The following is a 17,827-nucleotide window of genomic DNA, read 5'->3' as shown; positions in this document are numbered from 1 at the left end:
CTCAGTGCCCTCACGCATCCCCCAGCCCTGCTCCCCCCTTGGCAGGGCCCTCTGGAATGTGGGAAATGTGACTGTCTGCCCACCCCCCCTTTGCACGCTCGAATGCTTCACATTACTGGAAGATTGCGAACATCTGGGCCCTCCATCAGACGGAAACAGAGGAGTTTCAGCCACCCATGGACTGCGGAGAGGATGGTGTGCGCAGGGCTATTGCTGCAGGGGGGTCGGTTGGAGGTCGGGGTCTGGTTATTTCTAAGGCCCTGCCCACCCCCCCACCCCCAGGGTCTGGAAAGAATTCCTGATGAGTTCCAGAGCCTGGAATGTGAGGAGATTCTACCTTGCTGCACACGCGCTGGAGCTGACTTGCCACGGTGAGAGGTGAGCCTGCTCGTGGGCCAACATCAGTAAGATTCGTGTATTTATTTCAAACTGCCAATGGCTTTTGTGCAAAATGGCACCCAGAAAGCACCCAACTTGTGCACTATTTGCACTAGAGCAGTGTGGTTTTCAGGTGACTTACAACTCTAGTGCAATTCGTGCCTTCACTCAGAGAGAAAAATGCTTTTTGAGCATCGGGAAATGAAAGCTGCAGTCACTTACGGAATGCCTACTAAGCCCTGCTGAACTCGGTGGGTTTGATACTGGACTGTGGACTGGCCACAGCCTTCCATGCTTGGGGTGAAGGGCGAAGGCAGCTGCTTCTGAACCATTCTGAGAGACCCAAGTTGCTCCCCCACTGAGAAGGAAAGCCTTTGAAGGGCACCCAGATGGAGGGGACAAGATGCATGGGGCCAAAGCCTCCACATGGAGGAGCTCCCTAAAGTGCCTTGGCGGAGACACATGGCCACCCAGATGGAGGGAGCAGTCTACATCCACCCTGGCTCAGCTTTGCACATTTCGTGTTTTATCTGTTTCATATATTTAGATCCTGCCTTTGGCTTCCTCTTATGAGGCACCTTACATGCCCCCCTTCTTCCCTTTTATCCTCACAACAACCCTGCAAGGCAGAATAGGCTGAGAGCCGGTCGCTGGCCCAACTCCCCCAAAGACCTTCATAGCCGGGCGTGGATTTCAACCTGGATCTCCCAAGCCCCAGTTCAGCACTCTGACCAAACTGCTATGCTGGGCCCCAGCCTAAACAGGATGCCACCCTTGTTACACATTAAATGAATTTCCTGGGATATTTATTGTGCTTATATTCCACCTTTGCTCCTGCTAGAAACTCAAGGCCGCTTACAAACTCTTCCTTTCTCTTATACTTTCACAAAACCTTGGTGATGAAGGTTAGGCTGAGAGTCAGCAACTGACCCAAAGGCGTCGTGGCTGAGTGAGGACTGGCATCGAGATTTTCCCAGTCACCATTCAACATGCTAACCACAAGGCCACAGTGCTCTCAGTGCTATTAATACCGACGGCGACGACGATGATGAATCAATTAAATCGTCCATCCAGAACATCAAAACAAGAAGCGCATGGCTACAACCTCAGGCCCGCCCCAGGCCACCTGGAAAGGAGTCTGCCCCACACAAGCCTCCCCCCAGGGCTCTCTCACCTCCTCCAGAGCCACAGTTTGGGGACAGCTGCCCATTGGAGCAGGTGCACATATTCGGCCGTGAGCAGAATCCGTCGCCACAAGAGTTCCGGCAAATGGCTGTCAGGAGAGAACAGGAGGCGACTGAGAGAGGAGTTTTCCTCTGGTTACCGTAACCTGTTGCACGCCATGTGTTCTGCACCACCATCCCAGTTGTCCGATCATTGGCCATGCTGGCTGGGGCTGATGGAGCTGAACTCCGCCTGCCTTAACATTGCAGGTCAAAATTGCCCAGTGCATTTTCTGCCCAGACTGATTAGAAGTGGAGCTGGTTTCTTTTGCAGCCCCGTGTTTCTTCAGGATGTAACCTCCAAAACTATTCTCAATAGCTCAGGGTATGGCGGTGCAAAAGATGGAGAGTTTGTGTGTACTGCTCACTGCCGTTATTGGGAAAGACGCCAAACATCATGGTGCTTCCGGCAGCTGGAGCAACCTCCGTAAACTTCTGGGCATCCATTAAAATAAATCTGCAAGCTTCTGCCCATGCAGCTGCTGAAAATAGTTTGCTGAAAGCGCTACTGGTTTGCCTACTTTCCAGTGTCTTCCGAATCCTGGTCTGGTTGTGAGGACGGTGCGTGCTTGAGAGGAAGGATTGGAAGGGCTCGGTTGTTTAGCTTGAAGAAGTGGCATGGCACTGGAGTCAGCAAAACTCCCAGAGGGATGCGTAAAGGGGTGGGAATCTTTTGGATTCCCTGGGCTCCAGCCCCCTCTGTGGCAGCCCTGAATGCATGTTGTTGGCAAGCATGTCCGGCATTCACAGGGCGCTGGCCAGGAATGGAGTCCTGGGCAACCCTCGTGCAAGCAGCATCCCTCTCCTGGTGCAGGAGGCAGTGACCAGTTGCGTAACCTTCATTCTGAAAACACACCCAGGCTTCCTCTTGGCTCAGCCCACGTTAGAAATGGGTCGAGCAGAAGAGGAAGTCCAGGATTGCTAGAGGAGCAAATTCTGCTGGGAGACCTGAGAGAGTAGATTCTCCTTCACCCACCTGCCTGCTCCCTGCAGTCCCTGGATGGCATGGCCCTGCTAGGTTTTGGTGCCCCCTGGAAGCATCTTCCTTTCAAGAAGCCTTCCTGAACTAATCAGCCACAGTTTTATTGATTCTGTTTTTAACAAGTGGTTTTATTCTAGTATCTTTCTTATCTTGCCAGCATTCATGGCTCCATACCAGAATTTGGCAAGGCAAATGAAATAACAAAACGGCATTAAGCGAAAACACAGCAGTCTTTGAATATTGTGGGTTGGGGGAATCATGGAGAAGAGGGAGTCGCTGTCCTTGCTCTAATGGGCAGGCTGGAAATTACACTGTGCAGAAACTTGGGGAAACTGATTGTGGCTGACCCCGGGGCCCGTTCCGTGATGCCTCTGGCCATGGCGGATTGTGGCTTACCCCAGGGCTTCTATTCCCTTGGGGGTGGGGGACCAAATTGAGCAGCCCCTCAGCAGGCCAGAGCCCCTTTCTGTGGGATCTTTCGGTGGGGCCTGGCTTTGAGGTGTCCTCCGCTTCCAAACGTGCCCAATTCTGAAGGGCCTGGCTACTGGCAGGAAGACCTCGCAGCTAAAATAATAAGGTGGGGGTTTTGTAGTTTGGCCCTGCGCCCAAGAGCATTGTGGGGTGCTGGCTGGAGTGTCCCCCCCAGCCCCCCCCACAGATGCCTGTGTTCCCACGTGCTGGTGAAATGGCTCACAGTTGGCGCAACCCATGTGCGTCTGGACAGAGAGAAATCGTGCACCTGCCGGGACTGCAACTCTCCCGAGAAGAACTTGTGCCGTCACTGTTATTTAGATCACCTTACGCTGATTTCCTGCCTTTTTTCCCCTTGTGAGGAACCAAAGCTACATACATACTCCATTTTATCCTCACAACAACAACCCTGTAAGGTGGGCTAGCCTGAGAGTCTGGGATGGGTCTAAAGTCTACCAGGGAGCAAGCGTGGATCTTCCTGGTTTTCAGCCCAGCATTCTTGCCACCATGTGAAACCAAATCCAATGATGTCCTTTATCCTCCAGGTTTTTTTAATATGCCCACATATATGACAAATGCAGAGAAGACGAGAACTAACAGAATAGTTCCATTAGTAATACTGCATATTGCTCTAGCCAAAATTCAGATTTTTAAAAATTGAACCCCACAAGATCTGTCAGTGACAAGTCCAGGAAATTTCTAAGATCCAGGAAGAAATTTGGAGGGAGAATAGTCTTCAATGCTCATAGGGTTTAGTAAGCACCAGCAGCCCAGAGAAATGCTGAAATAGCAGTTTGCAATTACAGTGGAGGGATCCCTGAATAATTACAGACCTGGACGTAAGCAATCCCATAATAAGAGTCAGTGTAGCCTAGTAGTTAGAGCACTGGACTAGGACTCAGCAGATTTGGGCTGGCCTGAGTGACTGGGGCCAATCACTGACTTTCAGCCTACCTTACAGGGTGCTTGTGAAGATAAAACCTCTGTTTGCAGAATGACACCACAAATGGAAATGCAGGCATCTCACCCCCTTCCTAGGGCCCTCCACTGCCCTGGTCATACTCACGGACAATGCACTGGTTCCCACCAGGAAGGGTCTTCCATCCAGGACAGCAGTATGAGTGAAACCGGGATCCACAGACGTTTGGCCTGGAATTCAACACAGAAACCTAAATGTGCCTCGTATCTCATACCTCCCTCGTATGTAAAGTCCCTTGTATTTCATACTTCCTTTAGCGTTGCTCTGTCCAGCCGCAAACCAGCCTGGTACTTGGTTCTAATCTGCCCGGAATGTTGTGGCTCTTACCTTTAGGACTGGGGAGCAGCATCAATTCACACAGCTGTGTTGGAATGACCTGGCCCCACCATGGAACCTCCCCGCCATGGGCAGCCCTCCTTCTCTGCTCAGTCTGGGGTATTCCGTGGCATGCAGGATCCCCTTCCGAGCACTTTTTGTACCCCAAAAGTCATTTATGCTGTGAGGAGGCCGACTAGCCATCCAGTCCTCAGTGCTCTTCCAGGCAGAGGGCTGCGTCTGCTGGTGCAGTGCAGGGGACTGAAGGGAAGAGGGACGCCCCTGAGACTGATAGCAGCAGGAAACCCAGTGAATTCAACCTGCCGAGTTTGGACCGGCTATAGGCAATGGATTAGCTAGCGAAAGCGGTTCTAGCAGGTTTCCTTCGGGGCAAGTTGCAAGGATTCCAAGGGGGGACTTCTCCCCTCCCCTAAACAGATACGTTGGGGTGTCAGCCCCCAGTGCTGGAGGGCTGCATGCTGCCTGTGGAAACACATCCGATCTGTTAACACGCTGTGCTAGAAATGTTGAGGCTTCTTGGAAAAACAGAAAGGAAGGGGAAAACCTCATCCCATCCAAGTGTACAGAATATCTGTATGGCGCAAATGGGTTTGAGTTCGTTGGAAGTTGTGTGAGCCTGGCGAGAAATGGGATGCATGCATCGCAGGGCCCTGGCGCTCGCCCGAAGCACTCCCTCGCTTTCCCGTCTGCGCTCTCTAGGCTGCAGGAGCACCCGGGAAGGCGTGTGCGAGCCCGAGAATGTGCACAGAGCTCTGCCAGCATCAGACACTGGCGGGATGCAGCCGGTGGGGCACCAGGGCCAGGCTGTGGGGCCGAAGCCTGGGGCCCTCCTGCCCCCAGTGGACCACCAAGAGAGCAGAACTGGATGGAATCCATGACAAACGAACCCGGACAGAATCCATGCAAAGGAAAAAGGGTTGTAAAGTATGGGATGGCACTGCGGGGGCTGCCGGGGTGGGGAGTTTGGAGAAAATCAAGGTTTGTGGTGTACTTTGCAGCCGCAGCCAACTGTTGCCTCCAGCCCCCCTGCCCCCCCTCACATGCATTTTGCATCCGAGGACTAAAATTACCTGGCTACGCCCCGCCGCACAGCCTTCCTCTGTTTGGATTCTTTCCTTTGATCTCACTTTTTTCCCTTCCCCCACCCACCACTTCTTCTCTTTCACCATCCTCTGATCTTTGCAGTCAGTGCAAATGCACACAGCCGCCGGACAAGAGGCAGGCAGGGCAGGGGGACCCTCTAGAACAAGGGCCTTCCTGGCTGTGGGGGCGGAAAAAGCCCCTGTGATTCACTGCTGTTCCCTCTGCCCCGAGGGCTGCAAAGCAGAATTCAGTCACCCTTCAGAAAGAAGAGCCTCCATCGAAAGGGCTGAGCTATGGCATGGCGACAAGCTTGTTTCTGTTGGTTTTGCACTACATCGGCTCAAAAGAGAGCCGGTATGGGCTGGTGGTGCCCTCCCCATTAGAACTGCCTAGTGGTTAGAGTACTGGACTGTGACTTAGGAAACCCAGGTTCTACTCCCACAGTTCTACTCCACAGAGCCCTCTGAGTGATTTGGGGCTAGTCATTGTCTTTCTGCCTAACCTTCCTTCCAGGGTTTTTGTGAGGATAAAATGGAGAGATGGCACATCATGCACACTGGCGCCACACAGGTACAAAGGAGGTATATAAATATAAATTTATATACAGAAATAAAGAAACTGAGAGGAAGCTTTTTTATTTTTGACCTTCCTGACTATGGATGTCAAATCAGCAAAGGAAACATGAGCGCATGTGAAACCATTGGGACTGGACTAGACGGTCCCCGGAGTCTTCGCTGACTATGAAATGCTACGATTCTAGCGATCTGGGGGCCTCAGAGGGGCTGGAGAGTCTTTTGTGCGGGAGAGGTGGAAACGTGCAGAATGGGCAACGCAGACGCTCTGGGGCTGGATTGACTCCCTGTGAGGGCCAGGTCAAACATCTGGGAAAGCTTAGCTTGGAGAAAAGGCAGGTGAGGGGAAACTTGGCAGAGCTGCACAAAATGATGCTAGAATATGTGGTGAATATGGACAGATAGACACTTTTCTCCATCTCCCGTGGCACCAGAACCGCAGGAAGATTAAGCACCGAGGAAAGCGCATCTTCCTTCACCCAGCGAAGGCATCGGCTGTGCAACCCACTTTCGCAGGAGGCCGTGACGGCTGCCCACCCGCAGGGCTGTCACAGGGGACTGACACGTTCCTGGAGGAGGAGGAGGCTTCCTGTGGCCACCAGTCCTCATGGCCCGATGCCACCTCCAGGATCAGCCACAATTTCTTAAAGCTTTTATAGACTGTCCCATTACTGGCGTCTCAGGACAGTTCACAACAAGCACAAATAAAATAAAAATGGCACAGCATCCAGTGACTAAATATTAAAACCACAATTAAAACCAATTAACAATTAAAATAATGGGGAAATAAAAAGGTGTGCCGATGTCTACCAGAAGTGGGGGAACATGGGTAGGAAGGTGCTATTGCCCTCATGCCATACTTGTGGGTTTTTTGGGGGCAGCTGGTTGGACCTTGCAGGAAGCAAAGCTGGGCTAGATGGACCCCCTGGTTGGATGGTCTATCCAGGCCCTTCTGAAGTTCTTATGTCCCCAAACAAACAGGAATAATATATATATATATATATATATATATATATATATATATTTAAAAAAACCTCTTTTGTTGAGGCGCATCTTTTGTTGGTGTGGACAGTCCAAAGCCTGAGCCCAGGTTCTCTTGGTTGCTTGGAGGGCGAGTAGGGAACTGCATCTGGTCTCAGAACGCCTAAGGCACAGTGCCGGCAAGACAAAGGGCCCTGGCAAGATGGAGCCACGCGATGCATCCCTCGCCCCCACCCCACCCTGGCTGACTCCTCCATGGGGCTGCCGGGTTGGTCCAAAATTACTCCTAGCCGGCCTGGCATTCCCTCTGCCCAACCGTCCGTGTGCTTGTTTTGAGGACAGCTTCTCAAGTGTTGGTGGAAAATAAAAGTCACCTCCCAGCTCTGGCTGGTGAGAACTTCAGCTTCGAGGAACAGAAGGGTGTTCCTGGAGAAGATGGGCTTCAGGGGAAATCCAGGCAGCTGGCAGAGGCCGCCCCAGGCAGAGCAAGGTGGGGAGGCTGAGCATTTGCAGCACTGGCTGGAGAGTTTCAAGCAGGGGCACTTTTGGCAGCCTCCAGCGCAAGGCTGAATCGTTCACACAGGAAAAGAGAGGCCACAGAATGGCAGCGGCTGCCGGTGAGGGTAGGTCCCAGCAGCCAAGGGTGAAGAGGGATGAACTGAATGAAGTCCACTTGCTGCTGCGCTCCCCTGTTAGCACAGGGGTGCTGGGCGGGGCAGCACCAGGGCAGAGGCCCTGGCAGCAGTTCAGCCTGCCCTGCCGGAATGCAATCTCGTGCCCTCAAAGAAGGGGCAGCACTCAGTACCAAAAAGGTCTGGCTTCAAGTCCCACAAGACAAAACGTGCACACACATTCTGGAGATTAAAAGCACCTAGAAGCAATGCAGTGACCACTAGAAAACAACACGGACTCCTGCCAGCCTAATCTGATTTCATTTTTTGATTGGATAACCTCCTTGATGAACTGTGGGAATGCTGCAGACATAATCTATCTTGACTTCAGCAAAACTTTTGACAAACTGCCCCACAATATCCTGATGAACAAACTGGCTCAAGGTGAGCTAGAAGGAACAATCATCAGGTGGATTCAACACCTGCCTATGGAATTGGACTCAAAGAGGGCTCATCAGCACCACTTTCCCAAACTGGGGAGAGGGAATAAGTGGGGTGCTGAAGGGTTCAGTCCTGCGCTCAGGGCTCCTCAACATTTCCATTAGTGACTTGGATGAGGAAGTGCAGGGAACACCTATCACACTTGCAGGACACAAAACTGGGTAGGAGAAGGTAACACCCTGGAAGACAGAGAGAAGATCCAGGGCGATCTCAAAAGGCTGGAGCGCTGGGCTGAAAGCAACAGAAGGAGATTCACTAGGGGCAACTGCCACGTTCTGCCCTTAGGCAAAAGAAACTGTGTGTGCACGTGACATGGAAGGGAGTTTTCTCCTAAGGGTGCCCCTTTCCATGAAAAGGGATGCATAACCAGGGCAGAAGAGGGCTCTTGCTTTCAGAGTAGCTGGATGGTGGGGCTGGTGGGCCACAGAAGATTCAGCACTTCAGGGGCCAGGGCCATCCCCTGACACATCCTCTTTCAAAGGAAGACTTAAACCAAAGTGTGACACAGAACAGAAGCCAGAAGCAGTGCAGTGGTTAAACTCATGGGACTGAAAAGCCAGGGGAAATTCTGGTGGGAACCTAACCACGTACTACATTCATCATCTAAGTCTCTCCCTCAGGCACCTCCTCCAAGAAAGTCCAGAAAGCGGCGAAGAGGGAGAGGGCCTTTCTGGTCATGGCCCCTAATTACAGAGTGATTTCCCTGATGGCATCAATGCTGCTCTCTTTTTGGCATCAGTTTAAGTTGTCTCCTACCCTCAGGCATCTGGCTTGAGATCGGAAGCCCTGAGCGAAAGGGAGGAACCAGATTTTCTTCCTGCTGCAAAACCTTCACATGGCTTCATCTTGCATCAAGTGAATGCAGTTTCAAAAATGTTCTGGATTTTTTCATAGTGTGGATTGTTTAGACAGGTGTTTAGACAGGTGCTGCTTGTTTATAGGCTTGCATAAGCCTGGCTTTTATTGTTTGTAATGTTTTTAAAGTTTATTGATCCTGCAAGCCATGCAGCCAAGCCAAGAGGAACGCACACAATCAACAGCCCTCTACCTGGAGCCCCAGAGACCACAACCAGGCAGCCTCTTTGGACAGGGCAGTCCAACACAAGGTGCCACACCTCAGTGGCCCTTTCCCTGGTAGCCAAGTGTCTCTCCTGGTTCACTGAGGGTGCGTGCAAAACCCTCGAGGGTGAGGATGATCCCAGGAACTGACTGTGGAGGAGGGGGAGACCGCAGGAGGGCACAGAGACCTGCTCTCGGGCACAGGGTGGGTTCAGGCTTGGCACATGGCCCTTCAGACACTCAGTGGGCCACGTAATTCTTTCTGGTCAAAACCTTCGGCCTGGACCCAGTAGGCATGTGTAAGGAATCTGCTTTGGGCAGAAAATACGCTGGTTTGGGCTTGCTGGGTTCCAGCCCTCTTCGTAGCAGCTTGGGGCTTGAGTCCCTGGCAATCCACGGCAAGAGCCCCACACGCCATGTGAGTCTTGGCATTCTTCCACATTCACTGTTGCTGCAATGAGTGGGGAAGAATTTTGGCAGCCAGGAATGGCGGCTGGGGAAGGTTTCTCCTTGCAAAGGTTTCGGGGGTCTGTGAACACTGGTGGATTTCTTCTGGGCACTGCTCGCTTCCTTAGGGAGGGATGAGTACTGGAAGAAGTCCAACAGGCAGGCACAAACCAGGTTCCAGAAAGGCTTAGCACATTGTTACTGCCCTGAGAGACTGTGAAGGGAGGGACAGAAAAGCTTTAAATAGATAAATAAATACCCAGTCAAGAGAGGGAGGGAGGCATGGAAGAAGGAAGGAAAGAAGACCAACAGACAGACAATGGGAGGGGAGTGGGGAAGAAGGAAGGCAGCTTGCATTTTAGGGACGTGGGAAACTGACTGCAGCCACTGAGAGGCATAGGACACATTGAGGGGGGCAAGCAAAGATGAACCCTCCCCAAGGAATGTGCAACATGTAAATACAACACCAGCTGCAGCACCAAATGGAAGACGAAACAGTCCCCTTTTGTTGCAAGAACCACCACCCACGGTCCTCCTTGAAATCTGAGGAAGGCATGCTCCCCCTTCCAGTTTTCTTTCGTTTCGCTCAGCAGAGTGACCCCTGAATGCACCGGCTGGCATTCTTTCCGTGCACACACAGAAGCTGACTTGGAAGAGAAGAGGGACCGGCCCAGGCCGCCATGCTTGTGAGCGAGCCAGCCAGCCAGCCAGCCCGTGAGTGTTTCTGAGCATGGCCAGAGTCCTTTCATCACACCCTTTGGATGGCAGGGCTTGAGTACATGCAAACAGGAGGAGCTGAATGCCAGAAGAGCCCTGCTGGATCAGATACAGGGGTGACCAGCCACCCCCAGGCAGGGCAGGGGGGCAGCAGCACTTCCCACCCATGTTCCACAGCAACTGCTGTGCACAGGCGCATTGCATCTCATCTTGGGGCTGGCGCATGGCCACCAGGAATAGCAGCCACTGACAGCCTCCTCCTCCTCCAGGAATTTGTCCAGCCCCTGGAAAAACCTTTCCGACTGGTCGTCACCATGGCACTCTACAGAAGCTTTCTCCCTCCCTGTGCTGAGCAAAGCCACCCTCCCTTGGATCTTCCCTGAATCTCCTACCCAGCAGCTTCACAAGATGACCCTAAGCAGGGGGAGTCTGCCAAACATCCTTTCAGACACCGTCCTCACCCTTTCTGCCAGCGAAGCAGTCCCAGACATTGCCCCATTGTCCATGCGGGAGTTTCTCCAGCCCTTGGATCAGTGTGTTGCCTTTTTCTGCACTTTTTCCAGCTCTTTCAGATCATTTCTGAGCATGAAAAAAAGCTCACCCTCTGGCCTGCACATGCACATACACTTTGAGACATGTGTGGTCAAAAATCTCGCACCTCTGAGAATGGATGGAAAGCTGCTTCCAAATCTGCTACACACACCTGCCCATTTTACAGAAAGAACTGCTGTGGAGGACAGACCACACACCAGGTAAAATGGACGGGAGACTGAGGGAGGTGCCACAGATTCAGCGCTCACACATGCTGATGCACGCAGGCCTGATCCTTGCCTCTTGGGCTAACGAACAGATCAGAACATTGGCATCTGCAATGCAAAGCGCCTCTCTGCAATGTAAGAGCATAAAAAGGACACCGTTCCAAAATTATGCATTAAATATGCATAGAGAGGGCTTGTTTTTGTAATTGCACATTAATTCTAGGAGATAACAGAATTGCAGAAGGCAGTGGGGGGATGCAAACACGATGTGGGCCAGGAAACAGAGAAATGTCTACCAGCCCAACTAGGTGGGTGGGCAGAGCAAATCTGTGTGTGCTGTCTCCAAAGGACATCCCACAGTGCATAATGGAGCCCTCTGCCAGCCCAGGGACTCCCTTTGTGGGACTTGACCGCTGCTCCTACCCAGCACTCGGCAGAGCAGTGACGAGGGGGACAGCCATCCAGCCCACAGGGGGTCCCCAGGTGGCCACGCCCCTTCCCCGGCCCATCCATTTCCCCCAACCACCAATCGTTTGTCGATTTCAAGAATTTCAAGAGCCTTTCCCAAGGCTTTGCCACTGGCACTGAGAAAAAGGCGGACATACTCTGTGAGTCTATGCCAGCCTTGCGCTTGGGTACATGGGCGTGAGCTCCTGCTCACAGCAGTGAGGGCCACATTTCATGTGGGACAAGCCCTTGGGGGAACGTTCTGGCAGCTGCTGGAGAACCCAGAAGGCCATTTTCGGATCTCAGACAGGCTGGAATTGGCCCCGGCCCCCATTTTGCAATGAAAAGTGGCATTTTAGGTTATGTGGGGAAACAGGGAGAGGAGAAAATGTTTCCTGCAGAACTAGAGGTCCTTTCCTAGATAAAACTGTTGCTTTGAGGGAGGCAGAGAAATGGCAAACCCAGAGAATGGGTGCACGCTGGCACATACCATCCTGTATGCATGTTTATGCAGAAATAAGTCCCAGGTAAACATGCTCCTTCATGGATCATTGCCTTGCCGTGGTGAAGAGGCTTGTGTAGCTCAATTAAGCTATAAGCTATGTTATGCAGGGCCACCCAAGATAGACAAGTCATAGCAGAGAGCTCTGACAAATGTGCTGCACTGGAGAAGGAAATGGCAACCCACTCCAGTACCCTTGCCATGAAAACCCCATGGACAGTACCAAAGGGCAAAACGATACGACGCTGGAAGATGAGCCCCTCAGGTCGGAAGGTGTCCAATATGCTTCTGGGGAAGAGCAGAGGGCTAGTACTAGTAGCGCCAGAAAGAGTGAAGCGACTGGGTCAAAGCCGAAAGGACACGCAGTTGCGGATGCATCTGGTGGTGAAAGGAGAGTCCGATGCTGCAAAGATCTATACTCCATAGGAACCTGGAATGTAAGATCCATGAATCAAGACAAGCTGGATGTGGTCAAACAAGAGATGACAAGACTGAACATCGACATCCTAGGAATCAGTGAACTAAAATGGACAGGAATGGGTGAATTTAATTCAGACGACCATCGGGTATACTAATGTGGGCAAGAATCCCTCAGAAGAAATAGAGTAGCCTTCATAGTCAATAAAAGAGTAGGAAAAGCAGTACTGGGATACAATCTCCAAAATGACAGAATGATCTCAGTTCGAAACCAAGGTAAAACATTCAGCATCACAGTAGTCCAAGTCTATGCTCCAACCACTGGTACTGAAAAGGCTGAAAGCTGACTAGTTCTATGAAGGCCTACAACACCTTCTAGAATTAACACCAAAAAATGATGACTGTATCATCATGAAGGACTGGAATGCTAAAGCAGGAAGCCAAAAGATAACTGGAATAACAGGCAAGTTTGGCCTTGGAGTACAAAATGAAGCAGGGCACAGGCTGGAAGAATTTTGTCAAGAGAATACGGTGGTCATAGCAAACACTTTTCCAACAACCCAAGAGACGACTCTGCACATGGACATCACCAGACGGTCAGCACAGAAATCAGACTGACTATGTGCTCTGCAGCCACAGATGGAGAAGCTCTATACAGTCAGTAAAAACTAGACCAGGAGCTGACTGTGGCTCAGATCATGAGCTTCTGGTTGCAAAATTTAGGCTTAAACTGAAGTAGGGAAAAGCACTAGGCCAGTCAGGTATGACCTAAATCATACCCCTGATGAATATATAGTAGAGATGACACATAGATTTAAGGAATTAGATCTGATAGACACAGTGCCTGAAGAACTATGGACCGGGATTCGCAACATTGTACAAGAGGCAGCAACCAAAATTATCCCAAAGAAAAAGAAATGCAAGAAAGCAAAATGGCTGTCTGAGGAAACTTTACAAATGGCTGAGGAAAGAAGGGAAGTGAAAGGCAAGGGAGAAAGAGAGAGATACACCCAACTGAATGCAGAATTCCAGAGACTAGCTAGAAGAGATCAGAATGCCTTCTTAAATGAACAGAGGAAAGAACTGGAAGAAAACAATAGAATAGGGAGGACCAGAGATCTCTTCAAGAAAATTGGGGATATGAAGGAAACATTTCATGCAAAGATGGGCATGATAAAGGACCAAAATGGCAGGGACCTAACAGAGGCAGAAGAGATTATGAAGAGGTGGCAAGATTACACAGAAGAACTACACAAGAAAGAGCTTAACGTTCCTGATAACCACGATGGGGTGGTTGCTGACCTTGAACCAGACATCCTGGAATGTGAAGTCAAATGGGCCTTAGGAAGTCTGAGCAACAACAAAGCCAGTGGAGGCGACAGTATTCCAGCTGAGCTATTCAAAATCCTAAAAGACGATGCAGTAAAAGTGCTACACTCAATATGCCAGAAAACTTGGAAAACTCAACAGTGGCCACAGGATTGGAAAAGGTCAGTTTACATTCCGATCCCAAAGAAGGGCAATGCCAAAGAATGTTCAAACTAGCGCACCATTGCACTCATTTCACATGCTAGCAAAGTTATGCTCCAAATCCTACAAGCTAGGCTCCAGCAGTATGTGGGCCGAGAACTACCAGAAGTACAGGCAGGATTTCGAAGAGGCAGAGGAACTAGAGATCAAATTGCCAACATATGCTGGATCATGGAGAAAGCTAGAGAGTTCCGGAAAAACATCTGCTTCATTGACTATGCTAAAGCCTTTGATTGTGTGGATCACAACAAATTGTGGCAAGTCCTTAAAGAGATGGGAGTACCAGACCATCTTATGTGTCTCTTGAGAAACCTGTATGCGGGTCAAGAAGCAACAGTGAGAACTGGACACAGAACCACTGATTGGCTCAAAATTGAGAAAGGAGTTGGGCAAGGCTGTATATTGTCACCCTGCCTATTTAACTTATATGCAGAGCACATCATGAGAAAGGTAGGGCTAGATGAATCACAGGCTGGAATTAAGATTGCCAGGAGAAATAACAACCATGCAGATGATACCGCTCTCATGGCAGAAAGTGAAGAGGAACCAAGGAGCCAATTGATACGGGCAAAGGAGGAGAGCGCAAAAGTTGGCTTGAAACTCAACATTAAGAAAACTAAGATAATGGCATCCGGTCCTCTCACTTCCTGGCAAATAGATGGGGAAGAAATGGAGGTAGTGACAGATTTTATTTTCCTGGGCTCCAAGATCACCGCAGATGGGGACTGCAGCCAAGAAATTAAAAGATGCTTGCTCCTGGGGAGGAAAGCTGTGGCAAATCTAGACAACATACTAAAAAGCAGAGACATCATACTGCCAACAAAAGTGTGTATAGTCAAGGCTATGGTTTTCCCAGTTGCAATGTATGGCTGTGAAAGCTGGACCATAAGGAAGGCTGAGCGCCAAAGGATTGAGGCCTTTGGATTGTGGTGCTGGAGGAGACTCCTGCGAGTCCCTTGGACCGCAAGGCGATCAAACTGGTCAGTCCTAGAGGAGATCAACCCTGACTGCTCTTTACAAGGCCAGATACTGAAGATGAAACTCAAATACTTTGGCCACCTAATGAGAAGGAAGGACTCACTGGAGAGGACCCTGATGCTGGGAACAATTGACAGCAAAGAAAGAAGGGGATGGCAGAGGATGAGGTGGCTGGATGGGGTCACTGAAGCAGTTGGTGTGAGCTTAAGTGGACTCTGGGGGATGGTGGAGGACAGGAAGGCCTGGAGGAATGTTGTCCATGGGGTCGCGATGGGTCGGACACGACTTCACGACTAGCAATAACAAATATGCTCGAGATTCAGGCTGGGATGAGCCTTCTCCCTGTCCATCTCTGCAGCATCCATGAACTTTCTCCCATGCCCAGCCTTGTCCGGCAAAGTGAGCAGAGCCAAGAGGAGGGGCTGCAGACTCTCGCATACCCCCAGTTGTGCTACTGGCAACTTTCCTCCTCAGGAAGGGCTGCAAGACACAACAGAGGGTCGCCGAGGCTGGGCACGCCAGCCGCTGTTCCTGGAGAACCATTCTCTGTGGGGCTTGATACATGGCCCGGGCCCTGCTAACACAGTGCACGGTTTGCCAGAACTCAGACTCAGGGCCACGGCAAAGTGGGCTGGAGTGCAGGGAGCCGAGCCTGGGGAATCTGCCGGATTCCCACTCCCAGACAGATTCTGCGCACATCTGTGCTCGAAACCGCAGCCATAAAGTGGCCAGCACTTTACTGGAGAATGTGGCAACATTTCCTCCAGTTACCTTTTGCCAAAACAGGCTTGGGAACACTTATTTGTCAAAGTGAGTGGCAAATTAATGCTCTTTCATATGTGATGGGCAGGGCATTGCTGTCCATGGAACGTTGATGCCGATCTGTCCTGTGATGATGGCAAACATGCAAGGATGAACCGTCCCAGCTTCTAGTCCTCACTGGCCATGAAGCTCAGCAGGGGACCTTGGGCAAGCCTACCCCACAGGGCTCTTGCATTGATAAAACAAAGGAGTATGTAGGACACCCTGGTGTCTTTGCAAAATGAAAAAATGGGGGATGGAAATGTAACATAAGAACAATGCAAGGTTCCAGTCCTCATGGTTCTTAATCAAGGGGAGACTAAAAAAGGGATATAAGGCGCTGACGTACACTGAATCAAAGCACTGGCCTATTGAACCTACATGTTCTTTCTGCCCTGCCAGCATCTTTGCAGTGTCTTTCCCAATGCCCACCACTGTGCGGGAGTCCACAGCTTCCAGGACTGGCCACGCCAACTGCGGCTGGTGGGAAATGGAATTCAAACCACTTGGAAGCCTCCAGTTTTGAGACAGCTGTTCCAGGAAGGGTTATCACTAGCGATCTCGAGTAGCGCTCACGCCAGCCTCAGGGGGAGGCCAGACCCCCGCTGAGGGGCCAGCAACTCTGGCAAGTGTCCCCTGGGAACAGCAAGGGTGGCCACAGCGGGGAGACACAGAGAGGGAGCCCCCAGAACCTGGAGCCAGAAACAGGAGCTGTGCACGCACACGTGGCAACCAATCCCAGGCAGGATCCCACAAACCCATTTTCAGGCGGATGTCAGGAAAGAACAGCGGAGGGCTTACCCTCGCAAAGTATCGTGGCCTCGCCGTCTCACCCGGCCGGCAGACTGTTTGTTCTCGTAGCTTGCAAAGCGATCCGCTGGGAGGTCTCTGTCCTGCTGGCCGGAGGCAAAGTCCTGGTAGGAGGTGAGCAGGGTGCACGCCAGGAAGAGTCGGGCGAGCCGGAGAGCTGCCATTGCAGGCCGCGGAAAGAGCCGTTCGAGGGGAGGGTCTCCTGCAGCCTGGCAGTGCCAAAGCAAAATGCCTTTTCCTGGGCTGGGAAGCAAATGTGGGCAGGGGGGAATAACAGGGTTGGGGTTACCACATTGAAAGCTGTTTGCTATGGCTTGTCTCCCCTGCCCCAACCAGTCTGGGGTGCTTCTGAAATTCTCGTTTCTCCCCATGCTTTTGCAGTTCTTAATTCAGTGTGGATTTGGTGTCATAGATCGAAAAGGGTCCCAACCGTCTTGGGCCAGTGAGCACATTTGGAACTTAGAGGAAGTGTGAGGGCAGCGGCAGGCAGAGCAAGGACTGGGGTGTGCCTGGCTGGTGACAAAGCCCTTGTTTCCATGAGGCTGAGCCAATGATGCTTGCCTAAGAAACTAAGGGGAAGGAGTGTGCAGTCTGAACCTCCAAGATCAAAACAGTGTGTTGAACCAGGGAAAGCTGGTCTCAGAGGGCAGATCTTCAGCGTCACGCTGCGCCAGCCTAATCAGTCGATAAAGGTCATCAGTACACTCTCTCGGGCATCCCCTTGTCTCTGCTGTCATAACCTGCCCCCTTTCCATCATTTCCCCACCTGCTCGCTAGACAAGCAGCCCGGGGACAAGCGAGCCATGGCATCCGCAGTCCTGCTCACCCTCTCCCTGTGTTGGAGCAAGAGGTACGTGAATGAGCACCTTGCAATGGGGGCGAGCGCAGCAAGTCCAGGTGCCCCCGGCAAGCGCCCCTCACCAACCTTGACCCAAGGTAGAGGCAGAGGTGGAGTCTTGCTCTCTGCTGCCCCATGTGGTCAGGACAGGATCCGAATGGGCTACATTGCAGGAGAGCAGATTTTGGATCAGCAACAACGTCTAGGCCAGGGGTTGGCAACCTGCGGCTCCGGAGCCGCACATGGCTCTTGAACCCCTCTGCTGCGGCTCCGTCGCTCAAAACATGCGCCGGCACAGCCGCTGATCTGCTAGAAACTCCACTCAGGAACTAGCTAGTTAAGTAAATCAGCTAGTTAAGTAAATTGCTACATTCCTTTGCTACACAAGCTTCCTGCAGGCTCTCAT

General features: G+C 51.5%; 1 protein-coding gene across 1 annotated transcript in view; it reads right to left on the bottom strand.

The window, feature by feature from the left end:
* FBN3 (fibrillin 3) overlaps nt 1-16,747 on the bottom strand; it is a 115,460-nt gene extending 98,713 nt beyond the window's left edge. Inside the window, exons 1-3 of the mRNA XM_044419027.1 lie at nt 16,575-16,747; nt 4,121-4,203; nt 1,553-1,651 (exon numbers count right to left, since the gene is read on the bottom strand). Coding sequence (XP_044274962.1) covers nt 1,553-1,651; nt 4,121-4,203; nt 16,575-16,747 — 355 coding nt within the window. The remainder of the gene's footprint in view (nt 1-1,552; nt 1,652-4,120; nt 4,204-16,574) is intronic.
* Between the last annotated feature and the right edge of the window lie 1,080 nt (nt 16,748-17,827).

Source organism: Varanus komodoensis, unplaced genomic scaffold (assembly GCF_004798865.1).
Source record: "Varanus komodoensis strain SLA01 unplaced genomic scaffold, ASM479886v1 scaffold99, whole genome shotgun sequence".
Classification (NCBI taxonomy): domain Eukaryota; kingdom Metazoa; phylum Chordata; class Lepidosauria; order Squamata; family Varanidae; genus Varanus; species Varanus komodoensis.
Note: the sequence above shows the minus strand (reverse complement) of the source record. Positions and strands in the feature narration are given on the sequence as shown.